The following is a 25,781-nucleotide window of genomic DNA, read 5'->3' on the forward strand; positions in this document are numbered from 1 at the left end:
ACTATAATGAGTTAAATTCACATTATCTTATACAAGTATACCTTTCCCATGTACCTGAAGGTTTATCTATGTCACAATATGCCAAACCCCTCCTTCCACCATTGAGCTATTGTTTTGGGCTGCTTGCTGACTCAGGCAGACATTACTACATTGGTTACACTATTCACAGTTTTTCTTAAAACCATGAGGAATAGCAACCTTTTATTAAAATGAAACTGGAGATTCTGATGCAGTCACATGAATCCAAGAACTGTGGCCATAAGTTTGGCTGAAAGCGCTTATGCTTTAATTCAACCTGAGGTATGAGCACATACGCTAAGCAGGACCATTCTGTCAATTTTTACAAGTGGTTTTCTATGAATAATACCTGTGTGCATATTTATACACACACTAAAAACTGAGGGTCTCAAACTTCAATATAACTAATAAGGCTTTAACTTGGAGGCCTACTGCCACACTGTATCTTGCGTAGGTTTCACTACTCTGGGAACAGAATTACAACCCACTATTCCTTTTAGAGTTGTTAGTCACCATTTCAAACAGCAGGCGGACAAGTTTCTCAGATTCTCCTCTGTATTTTGAAGTAAGTGTTGATGAAGAGATGTTGAAAAATGTTGTTTTGCATTCAGTAGCTACAGCTTTTGCAAGGAGAGTCTTTCCAGTACCAGGTGGACCAACCATCAGCACACCCTATTTGAAAAGAGACAGTCCAAAGTGATGTACCAAAAATCTGTTAAGGCTAGTGAAAACCCACTGCAATAATCATAGCCTAAGAAACTGTTTGATAGCCTCAGTGTTGGACTATTTAGTACGAACTTTTGCTTAATTACATTTCCAAACCAGGAAGAGAAGGTGGATGAGGCTTTTTTTAAACTAACAAAATCATCCAAAACACAGGGCTTGGTGGTGATTTCAACTACCCAGACATCTGTTGGGAAAGTAAGACAACAGGGTACAAATTATCCAACAAGTTCTTCAAATGCATTGGAGGCCACTTTTATTACAGAAGGTGGAGAAAGCAAATGGGTGAGAGGCTATTCTGGCTTTGATTCCAACAAACAGGGAGGAATGAGTGGAGAATTTGAAGGTGGAAGGCAGCTTGGTTGAAAGTGATTATGAAATTATGGCGTTCATGATTCTAAGGAGTGGTAGGAGGGAAAAACAGCAGAATAGAGACAATGCACTCAAGAAGGCAGACTTTAGTAAACTCAGAGAGTTGGTAGGGAAGATCCCATGGAAAATATGGCTAAAGGAAAAGGGAGTTCAGGAGCGTTGGCAGTTTTTTAAAGAGATGTTATTAAGGGCACAAGAGCAAACTACTCCAATGCTTAGAAAAGATAGGAAGCATGGTAAGAGGCCACCTTGTTTAATTAAGAGATCGTCCATGACCTGAAACAAAAAAGAGAGTCATACAAAAAGTGAGACTAGGTCAAATTACAAGGTTTGAATGAACACACACACACACACACAGGCACTTAAGGACAAAATTAGAAAGGCCAAGGCACAAAATGAGATTAAACTAGCTAGAGATATAAAGGGTAATAAGAAAGCATTTTACAAATTCATGGGAAACAAGACAACAATGAGGGACAGGGTAGGCCCATTACTAAATGAAGGGCAGGAGGGGAAAAGGGGGGACAAAAACAGAAAACGCAGCAATGGCCAAAGTCTTAATTAAATACCTTTTTTGTTTCAATTTTCACCAAAAAAAAGTTAGCAGTGATTGGACAACTAACAGAGAACATCAGTGTAAATGGGGTAGAATCTGAGGCTCAAATAGGAAAAGAACAAGTTACATGTCTTCAAGTGATTAGGGCTTGACGAAATAGATCCTAGAATTCTTAAAGAACTGGCTGAAGACATCTGAGCTATTAGCAATTATCTTTGAGAATTTGTGGAGGACAGGAGAGATGCTTAAGGACTTGAAAAGGGCAAAATTAGATACCTATCTATAAAAAGAGGAATAAAGACAACCCAGGGAATTATAGACCATTCAGCTTAACTTCCCTAATCAGAAAGATAATGGAGCAAATAATCAAACCATCAATTTGTAACCACCTAGAAGAAAATAAGATGGTAAACAATCAATACAGATTTGTCAAGAACAAATCATTTCAAACCAACCTAGTGTCCTTCTTTGACAGATTAACAAGCCTTGTGGATAGGGAGAAAGCAGTAGATGCGATAGTAGATTTTGACTTTAGTAAGGCTTTTGATATTGTCTCATGACTTTCACATGACATAAATAAACTAAAGCAGTGATTTGCAAACTTTGAGCTGAGCCCCCCAATTTGAGTCACATTTTGGTTACACCCCTGCAACTCAGACAAAAATAGACACATGCAAAAGTATACTTGTTAGCCTATTTATAAACCTAACAGAGACCTTAATACAACTTTAATTAAATTACCTACACCGGTAAGTTTCAAATACACAGATACCAAGCCAAGGCTCCCTCAGCAGCAGGTTGCTTCTACCTTGCAGCCAGGATGCACCGCTATGGCAGGGCCAATACCTGGCCCTCTGCCCCTCCCCACTTGGGTTTTCAGGGTTGGGGAAGGCATATGCAATGGTCTCTGGGGACAGAGCCAGAGCTGGGCTCAGAATCTGCCAGAAGTGGAAATGGGCCCAGCAGATGTTGACACTGACCCAAAGGCTGGGTGGCCCCCTGAGGTGAGTTGGAGCTGGAGGTGGCACTCCCTTCCCACCCCTGTGGGGGCTGGCATGAGCTGCCTGGCGTCACCACTCGCCCCCATAAGAGTTCCTCCACACTGCCCTAGGGGGCACGCCAAACAGTTTGAACACCTCTGAACTAGAGAAATACAGCCTGGAAGACAAATCTACTATAAAAGGTGAAAAACCACACTCAGAGTAATCCTCAACGGTTCACAATCGAGCTGGAAGGCCATATATAGTGGCGCCTCAGAGAGATCTGACCTGGTTTTATTCAACGTCTTCAGAAATAATTTGGATAATTCATAGATTCATAGATATTTAGGCCAGAAGGGACCATTATGATCATCTAGTCTGACCTCCTGCACAATGCAGGCCACAGAATTTCACCCACCACTCCTAAAAAAGACCTCACACCTATATCTGTGCTATTGAAGTCCTCAAATTGTAGTTTGAAGACCTCAAGGAGCAGAGAATCCTCCAGCAAGTGACCCGTGCCCCATGCTACAGAGGAAGGCGAAAAACCTCCAGGGCCTTCCAATCTGCCCTGGAGGAAAATTCCTTCCCGACCCCAAATATGGCGATCAGCTAAACCCTGAGCGTATGGGCAAGATTCATCAGCCAGATACTACAGAAAATTCTTTCCCGGGTAACTTGGATCTTACCCCATCTAAAAACCCATCACAGGCCATTGGGCCTATTTACCATGAATATTTAATTACCAAAACCATGTTATCCCATCATACCATCTCCTCCATAAACTTATCGAGTTTAATCTTAAAGCAAGATAGATCTTTTGCCCCCACTACTTCCCTCGGAAGGCTATTCCAAAACTTCACTCCTCTGATGGTTAGAAACCTTCGTCTAATTTCTAATCTAAATTTCCTAGTGGCCAGTTTATATCCATTTGTTCTTGTGTCCACATTGGTACTGAGTTTAAATAATTCCTCTCCCTCTCTGGTATTTATCCCTCTGATATATTTATAGAGAGCAATCATATCTCCCCTCAACCTTCTTTTAGTTAGGCTAAACAAGCCAAGCTCCCTAAGTCTCCTTTCATAAGACAAGTTTTCCATTCCTCGGATCATCCTAGTAGCCCTTCTCTGCACCTGTTCCAGTTTGAATTCATCCTTCTTAAACATGGGAGACCAGAACTGCACACAGTATTCCAGGTGAGGTCTCACCAGTGCCTTATATAACGGTACTAAAACCTCCTTATCCCTACTGGAAATACCTCTCCTGATGCATCCCAAGACGACATTAGCTTTTTTCACAGCCATATCACATTGGCAGCTCATAGTCATCCTATGATCAACCAATACTCCAAGGTCCTTTTCCTCCTCCGTTACTTCTAGTTGATGCGTCCCTAGCTTATAACTAAAATTCTTGTTATTAATCCCTAAATGCATGACCTTACACTTCTCACTATTAAATTTCATCCTATTCCTATTACTCCAGTTTACAAGGTCATCCAGATCCTCCTGTAGGGTATCCCTGTCCTTCTCTAAATTAGCAATACCTCCCAGCTTTGTATCATCTGCAAACTTTATTAGCACACTCCCACTTTTTGTGCCCAGGTCAGTAATAAAAAGATTAAATAAGATTGGTCCCAAAACTGATCCTTGAGGAACTCCACTGGTAACCTCCCTCCAACTTGACAGTTCACCTTTCAGTAGGACCCGTTGTAGTCTCCCCTTTAACCAATTCCCTATCCACCTTTCAATTTTCCTATTGATGCCCATCTTATCCAATTTAACTAATAATTCCCCATGTGGCACAGTATCAAACGCCTTACTAAAATCTAAGTAAATTAGATCCACTGCGTTTCCTTTATCTAAAAAATCTGTTACTCTCTCAAAGAAGGAGATCAGGTTGGTTTGGCACGATCTACCTTTTGTAAAACCATGTTGTATTTTGTCCCATTTACCATTGACTTCAATGTCCTTAACTACCTTCTCCTTCAAAATTTTTTCCAAGACCTTGCATACTACAGATGTCAAACTAACAGGCCTATAATTACTTGGATCACTTTTTTTCCCTTTCTTAAAAATAGGAACTATGTTAGCAATTCTCCAATCATACGGTACAACCCCTGAGTTTACAGATTCATTAAAAATTCTTGCTAATGGGCTTGCAATTTCTTGTGCCAATTCTTTTAATATTCTTGGATGAAGATTATCTGGGCCCCCCGATTTAGTCCCATTAAGCTGTTTGAGTTTCGCTTCTACCTCAGATATGGTGATGTCTACCTCCATATCCTCATTCCCATTTATCATGCTACCATTATCCGTAAGATCCTCTTTAGTCTTATTAAAGACTGAGGCAAAGTATTTGTTTAGATATTGGGCCATGCCTAGATTATCCTTGACCTCCACTCCATCCTCAGTTTTTAGCGGTCCCACTTCTTTCTTTGTTTTCTTCCTATTTATATGACTATAGAACCTTTTACTATTGGTTTTAATTCCCTTTGCAAGGTCCAACTCTACTTGACTTTTAGCCTGTCTCACTTTATCCCTACATATTCTGACCTCAATAAGGTAGCTTTCCTTACTGATCCCTCCCTTCTTCCACTCCCTATATGCTTTCTGCTTTTTCTTAATTACCTCTCTAAGATGCTTGCTCATCCAGCTTGGTCTACAACTCCTGCCTATGAATTTTTTCCCCTTTCTTGGGATGCAGGCTTCCGATAGCTTCTGCAGCTTTAATTTAAAATAATCCCAGGCCTCCTCTACCTTTAAACCCATAAATTCTTCAGTCCAATCCACTTCCCTAACTAATTTCCTTAATTTTTGAAAGTCAGCCCTTTTGAAATCAAAAACCCTAGTTGCAGATTTATTTTTGTTAATCCTTCCATTCAGTTTGAACTGAATTAGCTCATGATCACTTGAGCCAAGATTATCCCCTACAACCATTTCCTCTATGAGGTCCTCATTACTCACCAAGACCAAATCTAAAATGGCATCCCCTCTAGTCGGTTCAGCAACTACTTGCTGAAGGAATCCATCAGCTATCGCATCTAGGAAAATCTGAGCCCTATTATTATTACTAGCACTCGTCCTCCAGTCTATATCTGGGAAGTTAAAGTCTCCCATGATCACACAGTTTCCATTAGTATTTACTTTATTAAAAACATTAAAAAGGGCTCTATCCATATCCAAATTAGATCCCGGCGGTCTATAGCACACCCCAAGCACTATCCCAGGGGAGGCTCTAATAGTTTTCTTCCCCAATTTAATTGTTGCCCAGACAGACTCAGTCATATCCATTTCATCGCTTCTTATTTCTTTACATTCTATCTCATCATTGATATACAATGCTACTCCACCACCTTTACCTTTATTTCGGTCTTTCCTAAACAGCACATACCCTTCAATACCTGTAGCCCAGTCATGACTACTATTCCACCAGGTCTCTGTTATACCTATAATATCTGGTTTCACTTCCTGCACCAGTAACTCTAGTTCCTCCATTTTGTTACCTAGGCTCCTTGCATTAGTGTACAAACATCTTAATTTTTGCTGTTTGGCCTCACTCACATTCTGTACCCTATTAGGCACGGTTATTTTACTACCAGTATAACCTATTAGACTTGTATCTACACTGCCCTTCCTCCTACCTACAGCTGTATCCACTCTTACTTCATTTTCTTTCCACTCTATGCTAAATTCTGGCGTGGAGATTACCTGGACATCTCCCAACCATCTCCCCCAAATTCCTAGTTTAAAGCTCTCTTAATCAGTTGTGCCAGCCTCCATCCTAGAAGTCTATTTCCTTCCCTACTCAGATGAAGTCCATCCCGAGAGAACTGTCCTCTATCCATGAATGCCTCCCAATGGCCATACATCCCAAAGCCCTCCTTATAGCACCACTGCCTAAGCCATCTATTGATAGTCATAATCTTGTCACACCTTTGTTGCCCTTCTCTAAGAACAGGCAGAATCCCACTAAAGATCACCTGAGCCTCAATTTCCTTAAGCGTCCTCCCCAGCCTAGCATAGTCTCCCTTAATACTTTCCAGCGAGAATCTAGCCGTATCATTTGTTCCCACATGAAGGATAATTAGGGGATTCTTTCCCGCTCCCTTTAGAATCCTTTTCAACCTCAGGTCTACATCCCGTATCTTAGCACCTGGAAGACAGCACACCCTCCTATTTTCTGGATCAGCTCTGGTTACAGGCCTATCTATTCTTCTCAGTAAAGAGTCCCCAATCACATAGACCTGCCTTTTCCTAGTGACGGTGCTATTCTCCAGTCTATCCCCTGTTCCCTCTGGCTGCAAGTTCTTTCCATTCCCATTCTCCCTTGTAATCCTTTTTAACCCATCCTGTATCCTCCTGGGGCTCATATTTGGTGTAATCTCCATTAACTCTTCCCCTTTTCCTATAGGACTAACCGCTCTTCTCTTCTTCCTTGCCCTATCACCTTCAGTGACTACCTGCTGAGCCCCTTCTTCATTTTCCAACTCTGCAAACCTATTCTGAAGCTCTATTTCTCCTTCACTAGCCCGTCTTTTCCTCTGCCTAGTTCTTTTAGTCACATGCTTCCACTGACCACTTTCCTCACCCAGTCTCCCCTCAGAATTCCCTAGTCCTGCTTCCATCTGCAAGTCTGAGCTTTTCCCTTCAGATACCTCATGTCTTTGCTCCATAATCTGCTCAAACCCCTTCCTAAACTCTACCAGACTTTCCACCTGCATCTCCAAACCTCTGATCTTTTCCTCCATCAGCTCTATCAGACGGCATTTCAAGCAGAGAAAACTCTTACCAGGTGCCCCCTCCAGGATCATGTACATACCACAGCTTCCACATCCAGTCATCTTCATTGTGTCATCTGCTACATGGGTCACTCCCACTGCCACCTCTGAATCTGTCATAGCCTTCCCACCTAAATCCTGTTAATCTGGGAAACACAAACCACACCAAAACACCACCACCCACAGCAAAACCAAACCCCACACAAGCACCACAAGACAAACTCCCCTTTCAAACTCCCACTCAAACTCCCCTGTTTACAGCTCTGTTTGCTAGCTCCTGTGCCGCTGCCTGACTGGCTGCTACCTTTATAGGACCCCTAGTCAGTGAAGCCCCGCCCCCTAATCAGGGCTCAGCTTCTCTCCCAGCACAAAGCCCCTACACATACAGATACTACCAATACAAAACCAAACACACACAAATACCTTCTCCTCCAACAGAACTCCCACTCAAACTCCCCTGTTTACAGCTCTGTTTGCTAGCTCCTGTGCCGCTGCAGCTGTCTGTGCCGCTACCTTTATAGGACCCCTAGTCAGTGAAGCCCCGCCCCCTAATCAGGGCTCAGCTTCTCTCCCAGCACAAAGCCCCGCCAAGCCTCTACACATACAGATACTACCAATACAAAACCAAACACACACAAATACCTTCTCCTCCAACAGAACTCCCACTCAAACTCCCCTGTTTACAGCTCTGTTTGCTAGGTCCTGTGCCGCTGCAGCTGTCTGTGCCGCTGCCTGACTGGCTGCTACCTTCTCCTCCAACAGAACTCCCACTCAAACTCCCCTGTTTACAGCTCTGTTTGGCACAGAGAGTACACTTAAAGTTTGTGGACGATATCAAGCTGGAAGGGGTTGCAAGAGCTTTGAAAGACCAGATTAAAATTCAAAATGATCTGGACAAACTGGAGAAATGGTCTAAATTAAATAGAATGAAATTCAGTAAGGACAAATGCAAAGTACTCCACGCAGAAAGGAACAGTCAGTTGCGCACACAGAAAATGGGAAATGACTGCCTAGGAAGGAGTACTGCAGAAAAGGATCTGGGAGTTACAGTGGATCACAATAATACTGTTGCAAAAAAAGTGAACGTAATTCTGAGATGTATTAGCAGAAGTGTTGTAATCAAGACACAAGAAGTAATTCTTTCATTCTACTCAGCACTGATAAGGGTTCAATTGGAGTACCACGTCCAGTTCTGAGCAGAACACTTCAGAAAAGATGTGAACAAATTTCAGAAAGTCCATAGGAAAGCACCAAAAATGATCAAAGGTCTAGAAAACACATTTTATGAGGAAAGACTGAAAAAAATTGGTTTGTTTAGTCTGCAGAAGACTGAGGGGAGACCTAACAGTCTTCAAGTACATAAAAGATTGTTATGAAGAGGTGGATGATAAATTTTCTCCTTAACCACCGAGGACAGGACAAGAAGCAATGGTCTTAAATTGCAGTAAGGGAGATTTAGGATAGACATTAGGAAAAAACTTCCTAACTTAAGGTTAGTTAAGCACTGGAACAAATTACCTAGGGAGGTTGTGGAATTGCTGTCATGTAAGGTTTTTAAGAACAGGTTGGACAAACACCTGTCAAGGATGTTCAGATAATACTTCGTCCTGCCTTAGTGCAGGGGACTAGACTAGATGACCTGTCGAGGTCCCTTCCGGTCCTACATTTCTATGATTCTATTCAAAACTAAGTAGTGAAGTGATATTACTTCCTTGAATACTAACAGAATGCACACGTCAGTATACGTTTTAGCCTACACTAACTTCATTTGTATTCAAACGACACACAGTTGCCTTAAAAGTTTTGGTTAAAGATGGGTAGATATAATATACACAGAATATTTGTGAGTTGAGGTGCCCCACTTAGGACAGGTCTTAGAATTACACTGCATGCTAAGAATCAGCAATTTCTTACCTTCCACGGTCTTCTAATTCCCTTAAAGAATTCTGGCATCCACATTGGTAAGACTACAGCTTCTTTGAGCAATTTTTTGGCGTCAACTAAGTCAGCTATATCATCCCTGATAGAGAAAAAAAGAACGTTGTTTAACACTTTATGACAGGGACATGCCTGATCACTGTTCAATTCAAGATGCAAAAAACACTTTTATTACCATTAATAGCTATTTAGTAGCCTATATGAATGAGTTGGTCTAGTTCTGTTTCTAGGGAATATCTACACAGCTAGAAGAGGCAATTTCCAGCTCGGGTACACAAACCTGTAGCATATTAAAAACAGAAGTGTAGCCAAAGCTGCATGACCAACAAGAGGGACTAGACACCTGGAGTACGATCCCATTCAAGACCATAAGTACATATTTGGGGCAATTAGCCCCTCCTGCTGCTTGTGCTGCAGCGGCTATACTTCTATTTTTAGCACACTAGCTTGATCAGAGCAGCATGGGTATGTCTCCTCAAGCTGGAAATTATACTTTCCAGCTTTACTGTAATCAGACAACTAGTGGGCAAATTCTCTCATCAATTCTTCAATTGTAATCTCCACAGAGGTGCCAACGACTGAAAAGACATTGAAATTAAACTATGTTCTCACTTGTGCCCTCAGCCTTTCCGTGCAGTCAGGGAGGAAGAACACTGGTTAAGGCAGTTTAGGGGAAGCTTGTGTGTTACCACTGCCTGTTCTGTAGCTCTCCCACTAAGGACTTTGACAGCCCAAGAAACCTGATCTTGTGATATTCTGATCAGCATATTCAAGGCAACAATGCTTCCCTTCTTGTTTGAGACTAGGTTTGAACACTTTCTGTAAACGCTGAAAAATGATTGTCTTTTTCCACTAGAGGTTACACTATTTTCAGCACCAATTCAGGTGGACCCATTAGTGACAAGTCCTTTTGCTAGCATAGAGCTATACAGCAGAAAGCCTTTCCAAAAGACACTGGCAGACCTAATATAATCTTACATATACTGAAACAGTGCCTCATGCATGAGCAGCTCACACAGTGGACTATAAGGCGGATTTGGAGAAGTTTTCCACCAGTTTTCTTGTAATTAAAAAGAGCACTAGAAACATTCAAGCAAGCAAATTTACTTTAATATAGAAAAAACAATGTAGCTGTAATTATTTAATGTGTCAAAAAGTTAATCCCAAAAAGATAGCCTCCACTTTATAACAGAAAAACTGCAACCTGGATATAAGCTTAATTTTACTCAAACTTACCATCGAACATTGGGATTTTGAGAAATTATATCTTTTTCCAAAGCCTCTACTAAGTCTTTATCATACCCAGTACCATCAAACTTCTTTGGCTCAGATTCTGAAACATCAGATGATGACTTGTTCTATGTTAAAAAACAAAATTGATACATGTGATAGTCTGAATTCATGAGAGGCTGTACTGCAGTATTATATATTGCCTTCTCCTGGGTAGACCCAACAGTGGCTCCGAAGGCTGGAATTTTGGGGGTAAAAGGGATCCCATCTAGCTCTGAATCCCTGCATAAATATTCTGCCCCTGTGATGCTTTCAAAGTGCCTTTACTAATAAATAAATATATATATATATATATATCTCAAACTGACTTGGTTAAGAAAACTTTTCATTAACACTTCACCATCAGCAAAGCCCACCGAAGGCACAGAGGCAACATTTTTTTCCTTTCTTTCTAAAGGTTCAATGTAGCATTTTACTTATTAGAGTTAATCCTGCTCTTACTAAAATCAGCTGCAAGACTAGCATTGAAATCAATGGGAGTAGGATTTGATACTATCACTAGTATAAAGCACTGAACCCTGCCTACCTCCCACGCTAACTGTTTAATTTACAACGATATACTATATGGTGTACATGCTATTTCATTTCCAGGTGTCTAGTAATAACGAGGCAGTTTATATTATGCATGACACCCCTATATTGAAGCACTTTTAGAGATTACAGAAACGGAAGTAAACCCTGGATTCTATCTTTCCATCAGTTCTGTGGACATTAATAGGTTGGCTTTGATTTATTTGGTAAAGACATTGGTTTATTTTAGAAAGCTATGTCAAAGATGGATTTTACTTGTTGAATGTGATCTCTTATTTCAGCCATTATCAGGTTATTATTATGTGACACTGTCCTTCTGGGAATTGCACCGTTCTGACCTAGTTCTGACTGGAAGAATAGTCGTTTTTAGATTGAATCCAGATATATTGCTAGTTTGTTTTTAAAAAAAGAGAAATGTAACTAGCTGAGATCAGGCTGACTTTCTGAATGAGAGGTTTAAGATCTCCCTTAAGAGTTAAGTGAATCCTGAGAAATTTTGCTTCCAGATGTTTTGAAAGATACAAGGCAACAGCCTCCCACTGTCGTCTGCAAGAGTCCTATATAAAAAAATAATTCACTCTGACTCTCAAAATTTGAATCAGCTACTGAAATGGAGGACTGAAGTAATACAATTTTGTATTTCTTGTAAACAGCCATGTCCAAGAATTTCCAATGAACTCTTGTATAAGGTCTGAGTTACACAGCAGAAGGGCTTTACAAAGAGGCAATATCGTCTAGGGGAACATGTACTGGATTTGAGGTCAGCAAGTGGCAAAAGTTCTAAGCCCTGGCTGTGCTAATTAATCTATGTGGTCTTCAGCCAATTATGCTGTCCTTCAGTGTTCATCTTCATCCATTAAACACCTTACAGATATGTTCCGAGGTTTCATGCTTGTATATAGTGTTTTAAATATGAGAAGCACTATACAAGTTTTAAGTTTGGTCAAAGATAACGTCTTTGCACTAGTCATCTCCCTATCCCCCAACGTAAGGATGCAATGAAACCACAAATCTCTAAACTTCATGAAATGATCTACAAGTTTACCTTTTCCTCTCTTCCTTTATTCTGCTGATCCTTCCTTTCTCGGCCACGGACTGCTTTCCCTTTATCATTAGGATTTCGAGAGGCGGGCCGGTGAGGGCCTCTGACGGCTGCACTTACACGGTTATTGTGACCTCTGCAATCATTGCACTGAACAGACTGACGTTTTCTGGCTCCTGGAGAAGGTCTGATTGGTCATAACATATACAAAAGGTTTAAATTTAAAGACTATGGTGACCTTTACCAAACCTCATCAAATCTTTACTCTTTCTTACCTATTTAATTTTACGATGCCACCAATATTACAAGTTGCCAATATAAAAGCTAAGCTCAAAAACCAGGACTTTTATTTTAAAATAAAGTCACTGAGATTGCATACTTTTCAAACTCACTTCATCCTTTGTCTATACTTAGCCTACCTACACCAGAAGCTTAATACATTTATAATATGTTAAAGTACCAATGCTCTTGGTGCTGTCCTAAAGATGCTTATGATCCAACAGAAACTGAAATCCCTATACCAGAGTATTCTTCCTTGATCACTTGCACAGAATGAAAAAGCTTCTCATGAATACTGGATCACTGGTCAGTACAAGTCAAAAAATCCACTGGAGCATTTCACCTCCTTCAGAAGACTTACACAGACTTTGCAAACCAAGGAGGGAAAAGAGTTTGGAGACTTCAAACGTTGCCCCTCTCTGTTTAGGCCCTTAATAACAAAAAGCTACATGTACAACTGCAGCTTTTTTTTTTGAAACACCACAAGAACCATCAGATTCTGACTCCAGAGATGAAATGCTAGTGCACTAATCTACGTTTCTTAGAAGCAAAATATTTAAAAAAAAAATTGTTACTGATAAAACAGTAAGATTTAATACGAAGTTGCCTTACCAGGATCCAAGTCTCATCTCAAGCCTCCAAAAAGACAGCAACTCCACCAAGCTTTTGTTTTCTAACCCTGCACACACATTCCCTTCCCAAAACCTCCTCAATATGACCAGCTTAACCCAAAAGAATGCAATTTATTCTAAAAATGTGTAAATTTCCCACCTTCAGAATTCTCACTGAAACTACTAGATGTGTCTCCTACTCTTCCTGAGACTCTCAGACAACCTTTAGAAACATGCATGCAAATAAGTATGGAGGGGATCACTGAATTTTTTTAAATTCAAGGTCTCTCCTCTGTAGGTACATTTGACACACAATTTCTTAACTACAATTAGTATGTATCATATAGCATCAGTCTGTATTTTATATTCTTTGGCACCAGCAAGACTATTGATACAAATATTTTTGCACCAGCGCTTTCAGAAAAATTCCAACTTACAATCCTAAGAGCCAAACTGTTTTCTTATGGATTATTTCTGAGAAATAAGGAAGAGGAAACTCCATGAGGTTTGACTTGAATGGCCTGTTGAGGTTATGTGCAAGGGATCTCTAGTCCACAAAACTCATGGGTATCCTAGGAGATCTGTGGGGAGACTCTGTGCCTTAATAAAGCTTAACAGCTCTCTGGCTTCCATAGCAACACATTTTCCACCATGGTTCCTATGCGTGGTGGTAGGCAAGAGATGAAAGAACCTACATAAATTCATGCTAATATGGTCAATGTTAAGCAGCAGCTAACCTTCCTGCTCCCTAGTAGTCTAGTGACAAACAGAACTTTCTTTCCACCTGCAAAGTGAGTTGTGCTCATTGTCACTAAAGCCTGGTAGGAGACAGAAGGATAGATTTCTGGCATCTGATCAAAGAGAATTGTTATGTTGCAGTCAAAGTACTGCATTCGGAGGGCAAAGTAATGAAACGTATTTAACTGCTTAACGGACAGGTGAGATTAAATATAAGTAAAAAAAACGAGGGTTAAAAAATAAAAATGAAATGTGCAGATTTAGATAGAGAAATTATAAATAGAAAAAGTTAGAGTTAATTTAAAAATAGATCAGGCAGGGTTAAATATTAAAAATAGAACTCTCCGGTTTAGTTTATTAAATTTTATTTTAAAAGGACGGCAGGGTAATAACCAAGATGAACATCTGCCACCTTCTGACTGACTGACCTTTCTCCACCCCCTATTTGGCTGTTTTGCCTTTCAGAGTATATATTCTTCAACACAGGGACTGTCCTAGCACAAAAAAGCCCAAATCCTCATTGGGGATTTTGGGTACTACCATTATCCAAGACTAAAGCCAGTAAAATAGTCACTTCTAATATAATAGTTTAAGCATACTTCTTGACCAACACTAAACACTTTCCTAATGCCCATTCCATCTTTAGGACCACAGGAGAAGTACAAATGAAGTAAGCAGGTTTTTGCATGGGGACAGGTATCAATCTATGACAAAACAGCTTGTGGGATCAGGGCCCTAGTCTTCAATTTCTACAGATTTTAAACTTTCATTTTTTAAAAAATAAATTTACATTTCAAGACTTTTTGGTTGCAAAGGCAACTTTCCAAAAATGTGAACTGAAATATTTTCTTTAATCTTCAGACATAGTTCCAATGCCTCTGCTCCTTGACAAAGCCGTTGAAATTGGAATTACCAAGATTAGTAACGTTGAAACTGACCTCTCAGAACACTGGGTAGCAAAAACTGTCAAAATATCACACCTATTTCAGGCTGTTGCTTGGGAAAGCTACTAGCAGCAGCAAAGGCAAGCCCATGAGTTATGAACTAGAAGAGGACCCTAAAAAAAAGAGAGGCCTTAGAAAGTGCTAGAGTAGTAGATACTTCTCCCTCTCCTTCACACTACCTGCAATGAGAATCATTGCAGGGATGATGAGGAGGGAAGAAAAATACAGCAGTGGAGAGTCAGCTTCCTTGGAACCTCCAAAACACTCATGTTTTCAAACTACACTTTCTTCTTGCAGCTAGAAAGTTGGCTGACGTTTCACATTTATCAGACTATTAAAGACAAAAATAAAATGACATCCTAAAATATTTCAGAGTAACAGCCGTGTTAGTCTGTACTCGCAAAAAGAAAAAGGAGTACTTGTGGCACCTTAGAGACTAACCAATTTATTTGAGCATAAGCTTTCGTGAGCTACAGCTCACTTCATCGGATGCATCCTGAAATAGGATCCAGAAATCTCACTCCTTTCCCAGAATTTGGCTATTTAGGTGTCAAAGTTTCCAAGCCCTGTACCTTAGCCCTAAAAAAGGGAGGAATTCTCCAACTGCTGACTCTCATTGAAGTTGGAGCATGTTTTTACTTAATTACATGTTATCTGCTCCTACCAATTTTCTTCTTACCTACGTTCAGCTGGCACAGGCAAGGACCACACTTCTCCATCACGAGCTGGTAATTCTTGCTGTGCTGCTTTCAAGGGACTGCAATCTAATTTAAAGCTTTCCAGTGTTTTCATTATATCCTTCACATGCTTAGCTTCCACGCTTATCTCCTGCCAAACCTAATGCAAAAATATGAAGTATATTAAAGCATATTACTAACAGATTTGTAACAGAGTATGCTAAAGCCAATGTGAATGAACTCTGCTGGATTCCACAAGATTTCTCTAGCTATCTTAATTCTGATGCTTTAAATTAGTCCAATACATTTAAAATACTACGTATGCTACAGAACAAGAAATATACATTAAATTTGTGAAGGTTTTTTTTCTTTTTCTGGTCTTAACACATTTTACACCGTGAAGAATCGGTCAGATAAATGAACAGAGATGGGTTTAATACCAACTCCATAGAACCTGCTGCTGGTTTTCATTTCACAGTCTTAAGAAAAAAAACAGTACAATGAAAAAAGACTGGGTTATCCTTAGGCGGGTAAGGCTTTACATCAAGGGACATGAATATGGTGGTCTTAACTCACTCTGTATTAGACAGCCAAAACCACACCACTGAAGTATTGTAAAAAGAATAAGAGTGATAAGAATTAACTGTACTGAAGCGTAACCAGGGCACTCATTAACACAGTTAAAAGTCAAACTGGCAAGCAAGTTAGTACAATACTAACTCAGTGTTGTTCTTCACTCCTTACTCTGCCAGGGGCAACAAAGAGAGAAATCAGCCAATGAAGCCTTAAATAAGAATATATAGTGGTATTACAGTTTACCAGGGAATAGTTTAGATATTTTTACATTTCTTATTCAACATTGAACTAAATCATTCATATTAGCTTAATACTTTACCATTGAAATATTAACTGGCAAAACAGGACTGCTCACCTGTTGCCATTTCTGTTGCAGATATGCATCTTTGACAGAGTAGAGGTATTTATTCATTTGGTCAAGTACTCCTTGGTAGTAGACCATTGCAGAATCATAGTTTCCCAGCAATGCATATTCACGGGCCAGTTTTACATTCTCGCTAATCATAACAAGACTCATACTCAACATAAGCTGAAAAAAATTAAATTGTTATACTGAAAATTCAGTACAAGAAAACAAGTCAAAGCATATATCTGAAGTATTTTCCAGATAATTAAACATATCCTAATCATCTAATTGATTAATAGGGATGCCAGGAGTAGATTCATTAAGAGGAGTCACTCTGGAAGAAGGAAAAAAAAAAAAACCTATTTGGTCAGTATAAAAATTACAAATGAATTACACTTGTCCATAACCACAGATGTATGTGAAACTTATTACACAAGCTGAGTTATCATGCAGTGTAGAACCTACTGTTAAGCACATATGCAAGTGTGCAGAGACTACATGACATTGGGAGCCATGACCGAATACACTCTTCCCCACCTTTTTCCCCCCATCCCTTCAGGTAAAAGAATCTGGAGGTAGTGAGTGTGATGGTTTGGGGTTCAGGTCACCATCTGCCTTGTAATCCTGGCTGTTTTGTAGCAATGCAGCTTTGGTCCAGAGCTCTGACCCAGCAGCCTACCAGCAGTCCACATGCCTCCCCCTGACTTTGCCCAACCTGGATACTCCTTGCATGCTGACCTTAGTACTCTTCCAGCCCCAAAACTGTCCTACTGCGGGACCAGTCCCTCTCATTGGGCTTTCACAGAGAAGAGTTAGGATTGCAGCCTTTACAGAAACAGGAAAACATTCCAACCTGTTAGCTTTCTGGAAGCACACACTTCAATGAACTTGCACAGCACTGATTTATAATGAACATAAGAACGGCCATACTGGGTCAGATCAAAGGTCCATTTAGCCTACTATTTCCAACAGTGGCCAATGCCAAGTGCTTTAGAGGGAATGAACTGATCAAGTAATCACCAAGTGATCCATCCCGTTGTCCGTTCCCAGCTTCTGGCAAACGGGGGCTAGGGACACCAACACGGGACAACAATAAAAGCCAACATGTTTATTTACAAAATAGAATGGATTAAATTATACCAAGTCAGGGAGATGAAGAAAGAGATGTTTACAAGCAAATATGTGAGAACATCTAAAAATCTAAAACTTATACAAGATACAGTCTTTGTTCAAGATGGATTCTTCATCCAACAATCTCCTTACTAGCAGGCCTAGCCAGGACCCATCACAGAGATCAAATTGCTTGGTTTCTTTGTCTCCTAAGGTGAAAGATAAAGATGGAGTCTCTCTCCATTCCTTATATCCCCAAAGGGAATGTCTTTGTCTTACAAGTCAGAAAGGCCTGCTGGAGATTCAGTCTCCTGTCTCTCTCTGGGGTGCACGAACCTTGATAATTCTCAATCTTTCAAGTTCAGGATCAGGGTAACTCCCAATGGTTCAGTTCGACAGCTTTGTTTACTGCTATTATGGAAACAATCCTTTGTTTAGGACAGACCTGTTCATCTAGGCGAGGCTGTCTGGTTTTAAACGTGTTCTAGTAACATCAAAGAGAATTCATAAATTCACATATAACGTTTACACATGCAGTTTACAGTTATATTAATAACAAGAGTCTAAGCTTTCATATGATACCTCAACGCATACTTTGTACAAATATTATTGCACTCTGTGTTTAGGGTGCAAATACAGGGGTGCCTAGGGTCAAAGTGACTGATTTTATTGCTGGTACTCCAGCATCATTAATATTACATGAGCTCTATAGGTTTTTTATTTCACTGAACTTACTATTAAAAAAAAAAAAAGTCAAATAAGGGGCCCTTCCATCCCTGGAGACTTCAGGCTTGAATAAAGGTGCTCCCCCACCTATATAGCCACCTACTAGCCTTATAGCACTATCTTCTTCCTACACATGCAGAGATTACAGAGCTAGCAGGAGGAAGTGGCCACTGAGAAGGTACAAGCTGAAAACAAATGCAGCCAAAATCTTTAACATGTCAGAACACACCGAAGGACATTGTCTAGCTTTCCAGGACAATCTCAGGTCATGGAAATTCTAAATCTTGTTTCCTGTAGTTCAGGGTCTCCTATTGTTTCCTTATCTTGTCTGTATTTAACAAAAGTAACGTTCCACCTTAGAAGAAAGAAAAGGAGTACTTGTGGCACCTTAGAGACTAACCAATTTATTTGAGCATGAGCTTTCGTGAGCTACAGCTCACTTCATCGGATGCATACCATGGAAACTGCAGCAGACTTTATATATACACAGAGAATATGAAACAATATCTCCTCCCACCCCACTGTCCTGCTGGTAATAGCTTATCTAAAGTGATCATCAGGTTGGGCCATTTCCAGCACAAATCCAGGTTTTCTCACCCTCCACCCCCCCACACAAATTCACTCTCCTGCTGCACCAGAATTTAAATATTAAAGGATCACAATTGCTGCTTAGACTAGTTTATTTGATTATAGGACTGAGGAAAATAGAAAGGAAGATGGGTTCTAGTGAGAAGAACAAACCAAGTACTGTGAACACACTCATTTGTACTGTGTTAAGAGTCTAAGCACAAAGTATATGCAACTAGTGCCTCTCTAAATAACAGCGGAATGAAAAACATGCATCCTTCAATGCATAGAAAAGAGGGAAATGAAGACCTGGATCAGGGATTCAAAGACTTAAATATCTACAAAGGAAAGAGGTATTTGAGTGGGAACTGAAAAACAAATATTTAAGAAACTTTGGAAAAACGGCAGCAAATGTGTTCAAGATGCTGCAGTTGCTGCTGATATATTTAAATATGCCTTTTCTAAGATTTTTTTTTTTTTTTTTTTTTTTTAATAGCTACACAATAGTTAGTACCTTTGGCCTGGCACAGCTCCAGATTCAGAGATGGGACATCAGTCAAGGGTAAAGCATATTCTGTAAAACTACTAGACAAACTGCTAAAGTTTTTCACATAACCAAACATTGTCAGCTTGTTTCTTAATTTGACATAATTTCCTATTAGTAGTGCAGAATAATATAAACAAAATAAAAGTTAATTGTCAGAGTCACCTTGTTCATATACTTGGAAAGTTTCTCTCATCTCCTTGTGTCCTAATCCCATAAGAAAAGAAGACAACCACTGACTTCAGGAAACTGTTAGATGCTAAAGTCACTGAGTTAGGTCCCAAGCATGATTTATCTGACAGAGTCTCAATATGAGAAGCACACAGATGGGTACTATACAGAATCCTTCCCATCACCTCGATTGGTCTTGTTCTCAGAAGAGAACAGCCGTCTACCTCATCTGAAATAGAGCCATACGTGAGTAAGACCTCTCTGACATCTGAACACCACCCCATTTCTAAAACTTTTTTTCTAAAAGCTAAACAAGAACAACAGATATTTATTTAGAAAGTGGATCATAATTGACAATACATTTTTACAATCCCCCAATCGGAGATTTAAAAACAGTTTGTATTGAAATTCAAAGTAAAACTACTATACTGGATCAGATCTCTGACCCATCTAGGTCAGTATCCTGTCTCCATCAGTAGCTAGAACCAGATGCTTCAGAGGAAGGTGGAAGAGACCACAAAGTAGGCAGACCTGGGATAATCTGCCCCCCACCCCACATGAAAGTCTCATCTTAATCTCTAACCGAGATCACCCAAAACCTGAAATGTAAGGTTTTATTTCAGTTCCAATACTCTTTATTAGCATTAACTATGAAAACTCTGGATATTCTTGTGACACATATCAATGTTCAATCTCTGAGTTTTGCTAAATCCTTGGCTTTAACATCCTGTGGCAATGAGTTACCAAACCTAATTATGTTAAAAATTTTGGAATTTGCTATGTTCCGTTTCACTGAATAGCCTCTTGGTCTTGTGTTATGACGACACAGGAAGAACATACACTCTCAAGCAATGTTCTCTGCACCATAGGCGCTGACTTCCACTGTTCTCAGTAGGTGCTCGACACCCCCCCGCCCCTCACCCCACCCCCTTTCCCCAAGTCCCTGCCCCTTCTCCGCCTCCTCCCCTGAGCATGACACATCCCCGCTCCTCCCCCTCCCTCCTGGAAAGTCCTAAGTGTCACCAAACAGCTGGGAGGTAAGCAGAGAAGCAGGGACAAGGGAGGAGGTGGGACAGGGGGTGAGGGGAGCTTGGCTGCTGGTTGGTGCAGAGCAGCCACTAATTTTCCCCCATGGGTGCTCCATGAAATATTCTTCATGAATATTTCTGTGATGCTCTCACCAAAGCATTTGGGAGGTTCACAAACAATTAATTTTTCTTAATGCCATTGTGAGATTAGATGGTATTATCCACATTTTACAGAGGACAAACTGAGGCACAGAGATTAAAACTGAAACAGTAAAGTGTCCACTAATTTTGGGTGCCCAGCTTGAGACACCTCGGACCTGACTTTTCAGAATACTTTGTATTTTTATGGTGCTATATATATGTTCAAAGCACTACTCCCATTGACCAGTTGCAGCTGTGAACACCCAGCATTTCTGAAAATCTGGCTCCAGTGTCTCATATTGGGCACCTAGAAAGTAAAGAAAAGCAAGTTTTTACAGTAGAGCAATACGCATGTGTTAAGTGATTTTCCACCTTACATGGAAACTCTGTGGCGAATATAGGGATAGAATCTATTTCTCTGGGGTAGCATTTAATTCCCTTAGTCATGGGACCATTCTCTTGCTGTAATCTCACTCACTACACACTTTCTAAATTCTCAACAAATAAGGTAGGTGTCCTACAGACAACTGCCTTCACTATAAGCCTGATTCATCCATGGGGCCTGTTCTAGCCTATGCATTGAATGAGGCAGAGCTCTATAAAAATAGCACATTACTACACAATTAAAGACTATCATAATACATACACACAGGGAGACAAAGTAAGAGTACATAGGCAACATTTAATTCTCATATTTCCTAATTTTCGAACTCTTGGCTTTGTAACCTTAATATTCTTTTAATGTAATTTAAGGTTATTTTTCTAAAGCCTGGACTAAAGCAGTGGCTCTCAACCTTTCCAGACTACTGTACCCCTTTCAGGAGTCTGATTTGTCTTGTGTACCCCTCAAGTTTCACCTCACCTAATAACTACTTACTTACAAGGAGCTTATAAGGATCATCCCTGCACTCTACAAATAGCTGCAGAGACAGTGCTATAAATTTGTGGTTCCGGCTCTGAGGCCTATGGAGAGTTCCCTATACAGCTTTTTTTTTTTTTTTTTTTTAAAACCCAGGCTGGGAGGCTCACGGCCACATACTCTGTAGATGTACTCAGTGATGCCTAGTTCCCTTTCATGGAACACCTAATTTAGATTTTGGGAAAAGGTTTTAACTTAAGTTTTCAGAAGAAATCTATGTAAGGGTCTCTTGTTATGTAGGAGAAAATACATAAAGTTCATCAAGGATCACTACAGATATTACCACAGGTTTTAATAGCAATATTCAAGATCAAGCATTTCCACATGTGTCATCCTACCAGATACACCTGTTTGCCTGTCCCATGAATTTTAACTGATGACTAAACCTGCTGAAACAACAAGTTAAGCAAGATGCTACTAAACATTTTAAATCAAGTAATGGCATGTTACTAATGTAGAACTAGCTTCCAAAATAAAAAGGAAGAAAACTACACCATAGCTATATACAATAAATACAGCACAGAACTCAGAGCAGGGCAGGCATTCTTTAGAAATCTGTGCAGGGGAACAAACAGTTCACCCATATGAGCGTTTTTTCTTCCAAATATGTGGAGTCACAAAGAACAGAGAGGAAACAAAGGAAATGAATGATCCCTTAATGGAAAGAAAAGAAGGCATGGAATGCCTAGCCAGGAAAATGGGGGTAAGAACACAAAAGATGGATGCTGTGCTGGTCTACTAAATGAATTTCCCAAGTTAAAGAAAAATGAAGGAAGTAAACAATGTGCAAAGGAATAAAATAGGCAGAGAATGGGAGTAGGAAGAGAGAGAGTTAAATCAGTGGATTTTTGCTTGTTTCAACAAAACTCAAGTGTTTCTCCAGATGTTATCTGAGGGCTGTCAGTTTAGATGTGGGTGCTAAAGAGGCAACACTAACAGAATTTAATCGATTTGCTGACCAAGGTTTAGCCTGTAATCAAGATTATGTCTACACAGCAATTCAAGGTGTGACTGCAGTACAGATAGACAAAACAGCTAAAAAAAGGTACATACTCACTTTGCTAGCTTGCTGAAGCTTGTGCCACTCCATCTACACTGCCAATTTTATCTGTACTAGCATGGGTAAAGATAATACAGGTATGGTGTGCTGCAATCACACCGTGAACTGCAGCGTGGACATAGGATAATTGCCTTAGTAATGTAGGCTATTTTAAAATGCCAAAGCAGCATATAATTTTTCTTTCAAATTTTGTGTCCTAGAGTGTGACAAGTTGTTGTTTTGAGATTGATGATTTTCATAAATACCAATGCATAATGCATTCATATTTGCATCACAGTTTTACTATCAATTTTTCTTCATTTATATTGTTGGATAGCACACTGATCCTGGATATTTAAACTGTGCTTACCACCATTTTAGTGGAGCACTATATTCTACAATGTCTTTTAAAGAACAAGACTAGATTATGTAAATTAAGTGGACCGTTCAACACTATTTCCTCTGTACCGCTACACAATTAGATAATCGGAAATACATATGGTTTTTCAGAACTGTACCAGACTGGTTCCATATACAAACAAGCATATGCAAATCTATGACTACACTAAAATAAAGGAAAACTCCTTTATTAGATAAAATATTTTAACTTACGTGTGCACAGTGGCACTAGACGACGATAAAGCAGATAGTCTACATAGTACTTTTATCAATTAGAACCATTCCCCGAATTGTATTCTATGAAGTTATCTATGAACAAAGCCACTACGGTGAAGATGAGTCTGTAAAGTCACCACCAGGCAGGAAACAATGCAAAGAATCCACATTGAATTTTGCCCTCTTAAATGTAATGCTATGCTGAATCCCCAAAAAAGGTTTCAGAATTAAAATAATTTATTCAGAATACAATGCATAGGATTTCCCAGAGATTACTAATATAGAAATACAATTACAACTCTTGACAAATCATCCTGTCACGAGCCACAGACTTTAGTCCACTTGCCTCAAGCGCCTGAAGTGCAGCCAGGGTTTGGTGTGTCCAGCAGGGCAAGGGTTGAAGACACATGGTAATTTAAGATAAAGCAAGAGGCTTTGGCATTTGCAATCCCATTGTTAATCCTTGAGATTAAAAGTAGTAGTTCACACATATTAAGGACAAATCATGCTTTTTTCCTCCATAGAAGAGCCCTCGAACAGCCAAATCAATGCAATTTCACCATACAAGATCTGGGAAGTCTGTGTAGTGGCTGAACACCCCTTTACCTCCCAACACACATACCGAGTTTAATCAAACCCAGTTCCACAATGGTATTCAACATACCATATGAAGCTGGTACGTGGGTGCCTAACTGCTTTATCAACTACTACATGGATCCACCAGCTACTCTATCCACAAACTGTGCACCACAAGTGGGATAGAGACAGTCCTAGGGCCAGAGTAACATTAATGGAAGAGTTCCAATGCTACAAAGAGGCCTAAGAATTTTTTTTCCACACCCAGGGGAACTCTTCATCACACAACCTGGCTGCTTAGACTGAGCTAGAGCCAGGTTTTTTGGGGCCTTAGGCAGTTTCTATTATTTCAATTTGTTATGCACACTCAGGAAAACCATGGTATCAGTTCACATTCAGAAAGTTTTTTTTTAGTGGAAGATCAACATTTAAAAAAAAAAAAAAAGTTTAAATTCTGCAGAAAAAACGGATGGAAAGTCCCCTAGTACTCTCTCAACTCATGGGGGTCCTCAATATCAGCAAGTGGATTTGTTAAGTTTGGCAACTGTATCTTTAGTTGCCAATATGGAATACTAGATGTGAAATTAGGTGCATGTGTTTGCTCTGTGCGCTATGTATTCTGGTTCGTGCTTCCATTCTGTTCCCCCCCCCCAGCCACGTGTGCTTGTCTGAAGTGTGCCAGTGGTTTATTTCCTAATAGATTGAAATGGTGTGCATCTTTAAAAAAAAAAAAAAAAAAAAAGAGTTTATTCTGGAACAGCCCTTCTTATTTTACTAACTGAAAAGGTCTGTGTTTCAAGATTGGTTGCCTAAATGCATGTCAGACCCTCTGAGGTAAGGAAGTAAGCAGCATTCTGTACTGACTCATTTGAAAGACTCAAACTTGACAATATAAAAAAGGACTTCTAACAGACAAGTGCCAAGTCAAATTTTTTCTATATAAACAAAAGAGTACGTGTGAAATCTAAAATATTAATTCATACTTTATCCAGTGGCGGATTAGCCAGTAGGCCAACAGGACCTGTGCCAGGGTCCCCAGCCAATTGAGCATCCCCGCGTGCTGACCCCACTCATCTGGCGCTTCTAGGGAGCATGGTTGGGGAGCAGGGGCTTGCCCTGCTCTGCCCACTGCTCCTGCCAGGGAGTGGGGCTGGGGCACAGGGGCTTGCCCTGCAATGCCCGCTGCTCCTGCCCAGGAGCAAGGGAAGACCCCGCACCCCAACCCCATTTCCTCAGCAGGAGCACCAGGGGTACTGCAGGTGGAATGGGTGGGGAGGGGCCCCCACTTGCTCTGACCCAGGGCCCCACAAAACTTTTATCCGCCTCTGACTTTATCAGGAGAACAAAAGCACATGTGATAAGGGCTGCACATAGCAAGTTGTCATAAGTATGACCGGTATAGATGTTAACAGCAATTACTGTAGCTACTCACATAGAAAATGCAGTTTGATCACGGTCTTTAAAAAGGTTTTAATAATGTCAGGAATGACAATGGATTGCAGGATGTTATAAAAATTGGGCTGTTTAGAGTGCACAGCTATGGCGGAGAACTTTGAAAAAAGTTAAATTAGCAAATACTTTAATAGCAACTAGTGATGGGGTGGGATATTAAAGGAGCTTTTACTTCACTTGATCCTTTTTATTGACAGAGGCCTCATTTGAAACTTGCTTACTTATCAAAACGCCTTAATTTGAGATGTGAAATGAGCAAGGCAGACTAGGAACACTGTCTAGTCTACACAGCCTCAAGAAGCAGTCCAAGACAGACTTTCTTCCATTTGTTTTGTTTTCAAGAGATTTCCAATTCACACCCAAAACGATTTCCCTAACTGTGTCTCCCCGTCCGGGGTCTCTTAGCCATGACCTCACCACCACCCCAACTCCGGGGGGTCGGAGGGAAGAAATCCCCTCTGGGATGACAAGGGAATAACATCGATACATGCCGCA

General features: G+C 40.2%; 1 protein-coding gene across 6 annotated transcripts in view; it reads right to left on the reverse strand.

Annotated features, from left to right (window-relative positions):
- KATNA1 (katanin catalytic subunit A1) overlaps positions 1–25,781 on the reverse strand; it is a 36,469-nt gene that overhangs the window by 10,132 nt on the left and 556 nt on the right. For 4 of the 6 annotated variants that reach the window (XM_073337604.2, XM_073337605.2, XM_073337606.2 and 1 more), the window contains 6 exons: positions 16,408–16,581; positions 15,479–15,636; positions 12,231–12,414; positions 10,601–10,722; positions 9,341–9,446; positions 532–690 (listed from right to left, as the gene is read on the reverse strand). In XM_073337604.2, coding sequence (XP_073193705.1) covers positions 532–690; positions 9,341–9,446; positions 10,601–10,722; positions 12,231–12,414; positions 15,479–15,636; positions 16,408–16,578 — 900 coding nt within the window. In that variant the 5' untranslated portion in view covers positions 16,579–16,581. Of the gene's footprint in view, positions 1–531; positions 691–9,340; positions 9,447–10,600; positions 10,723–12,230; positions 12,415–15,478; positions 15,637–16,407; positions 16,582–17,844; positions 19,505–25,781 lie in introns of those variants that run through there. The other 2 variants (XM_073337603.2, XM_073337607.2) reach the window with 2 other exon arrangements.

Source organism: Lepidochelys kempii, chromosome 3, assembly GCF_965140285.1.
Source record: "Lepidochelys kempii isolate rLepKem1 chromosome 3, rLepKem1.hap1, whole genome shotgun sequence".
Taxonomy (NCBI): domain Eukaryota; kingdom Metazoa; phylum Chordata; order Testudines; family Cheloniidae; genus Lepidochelys; species Lepidochelys kempii.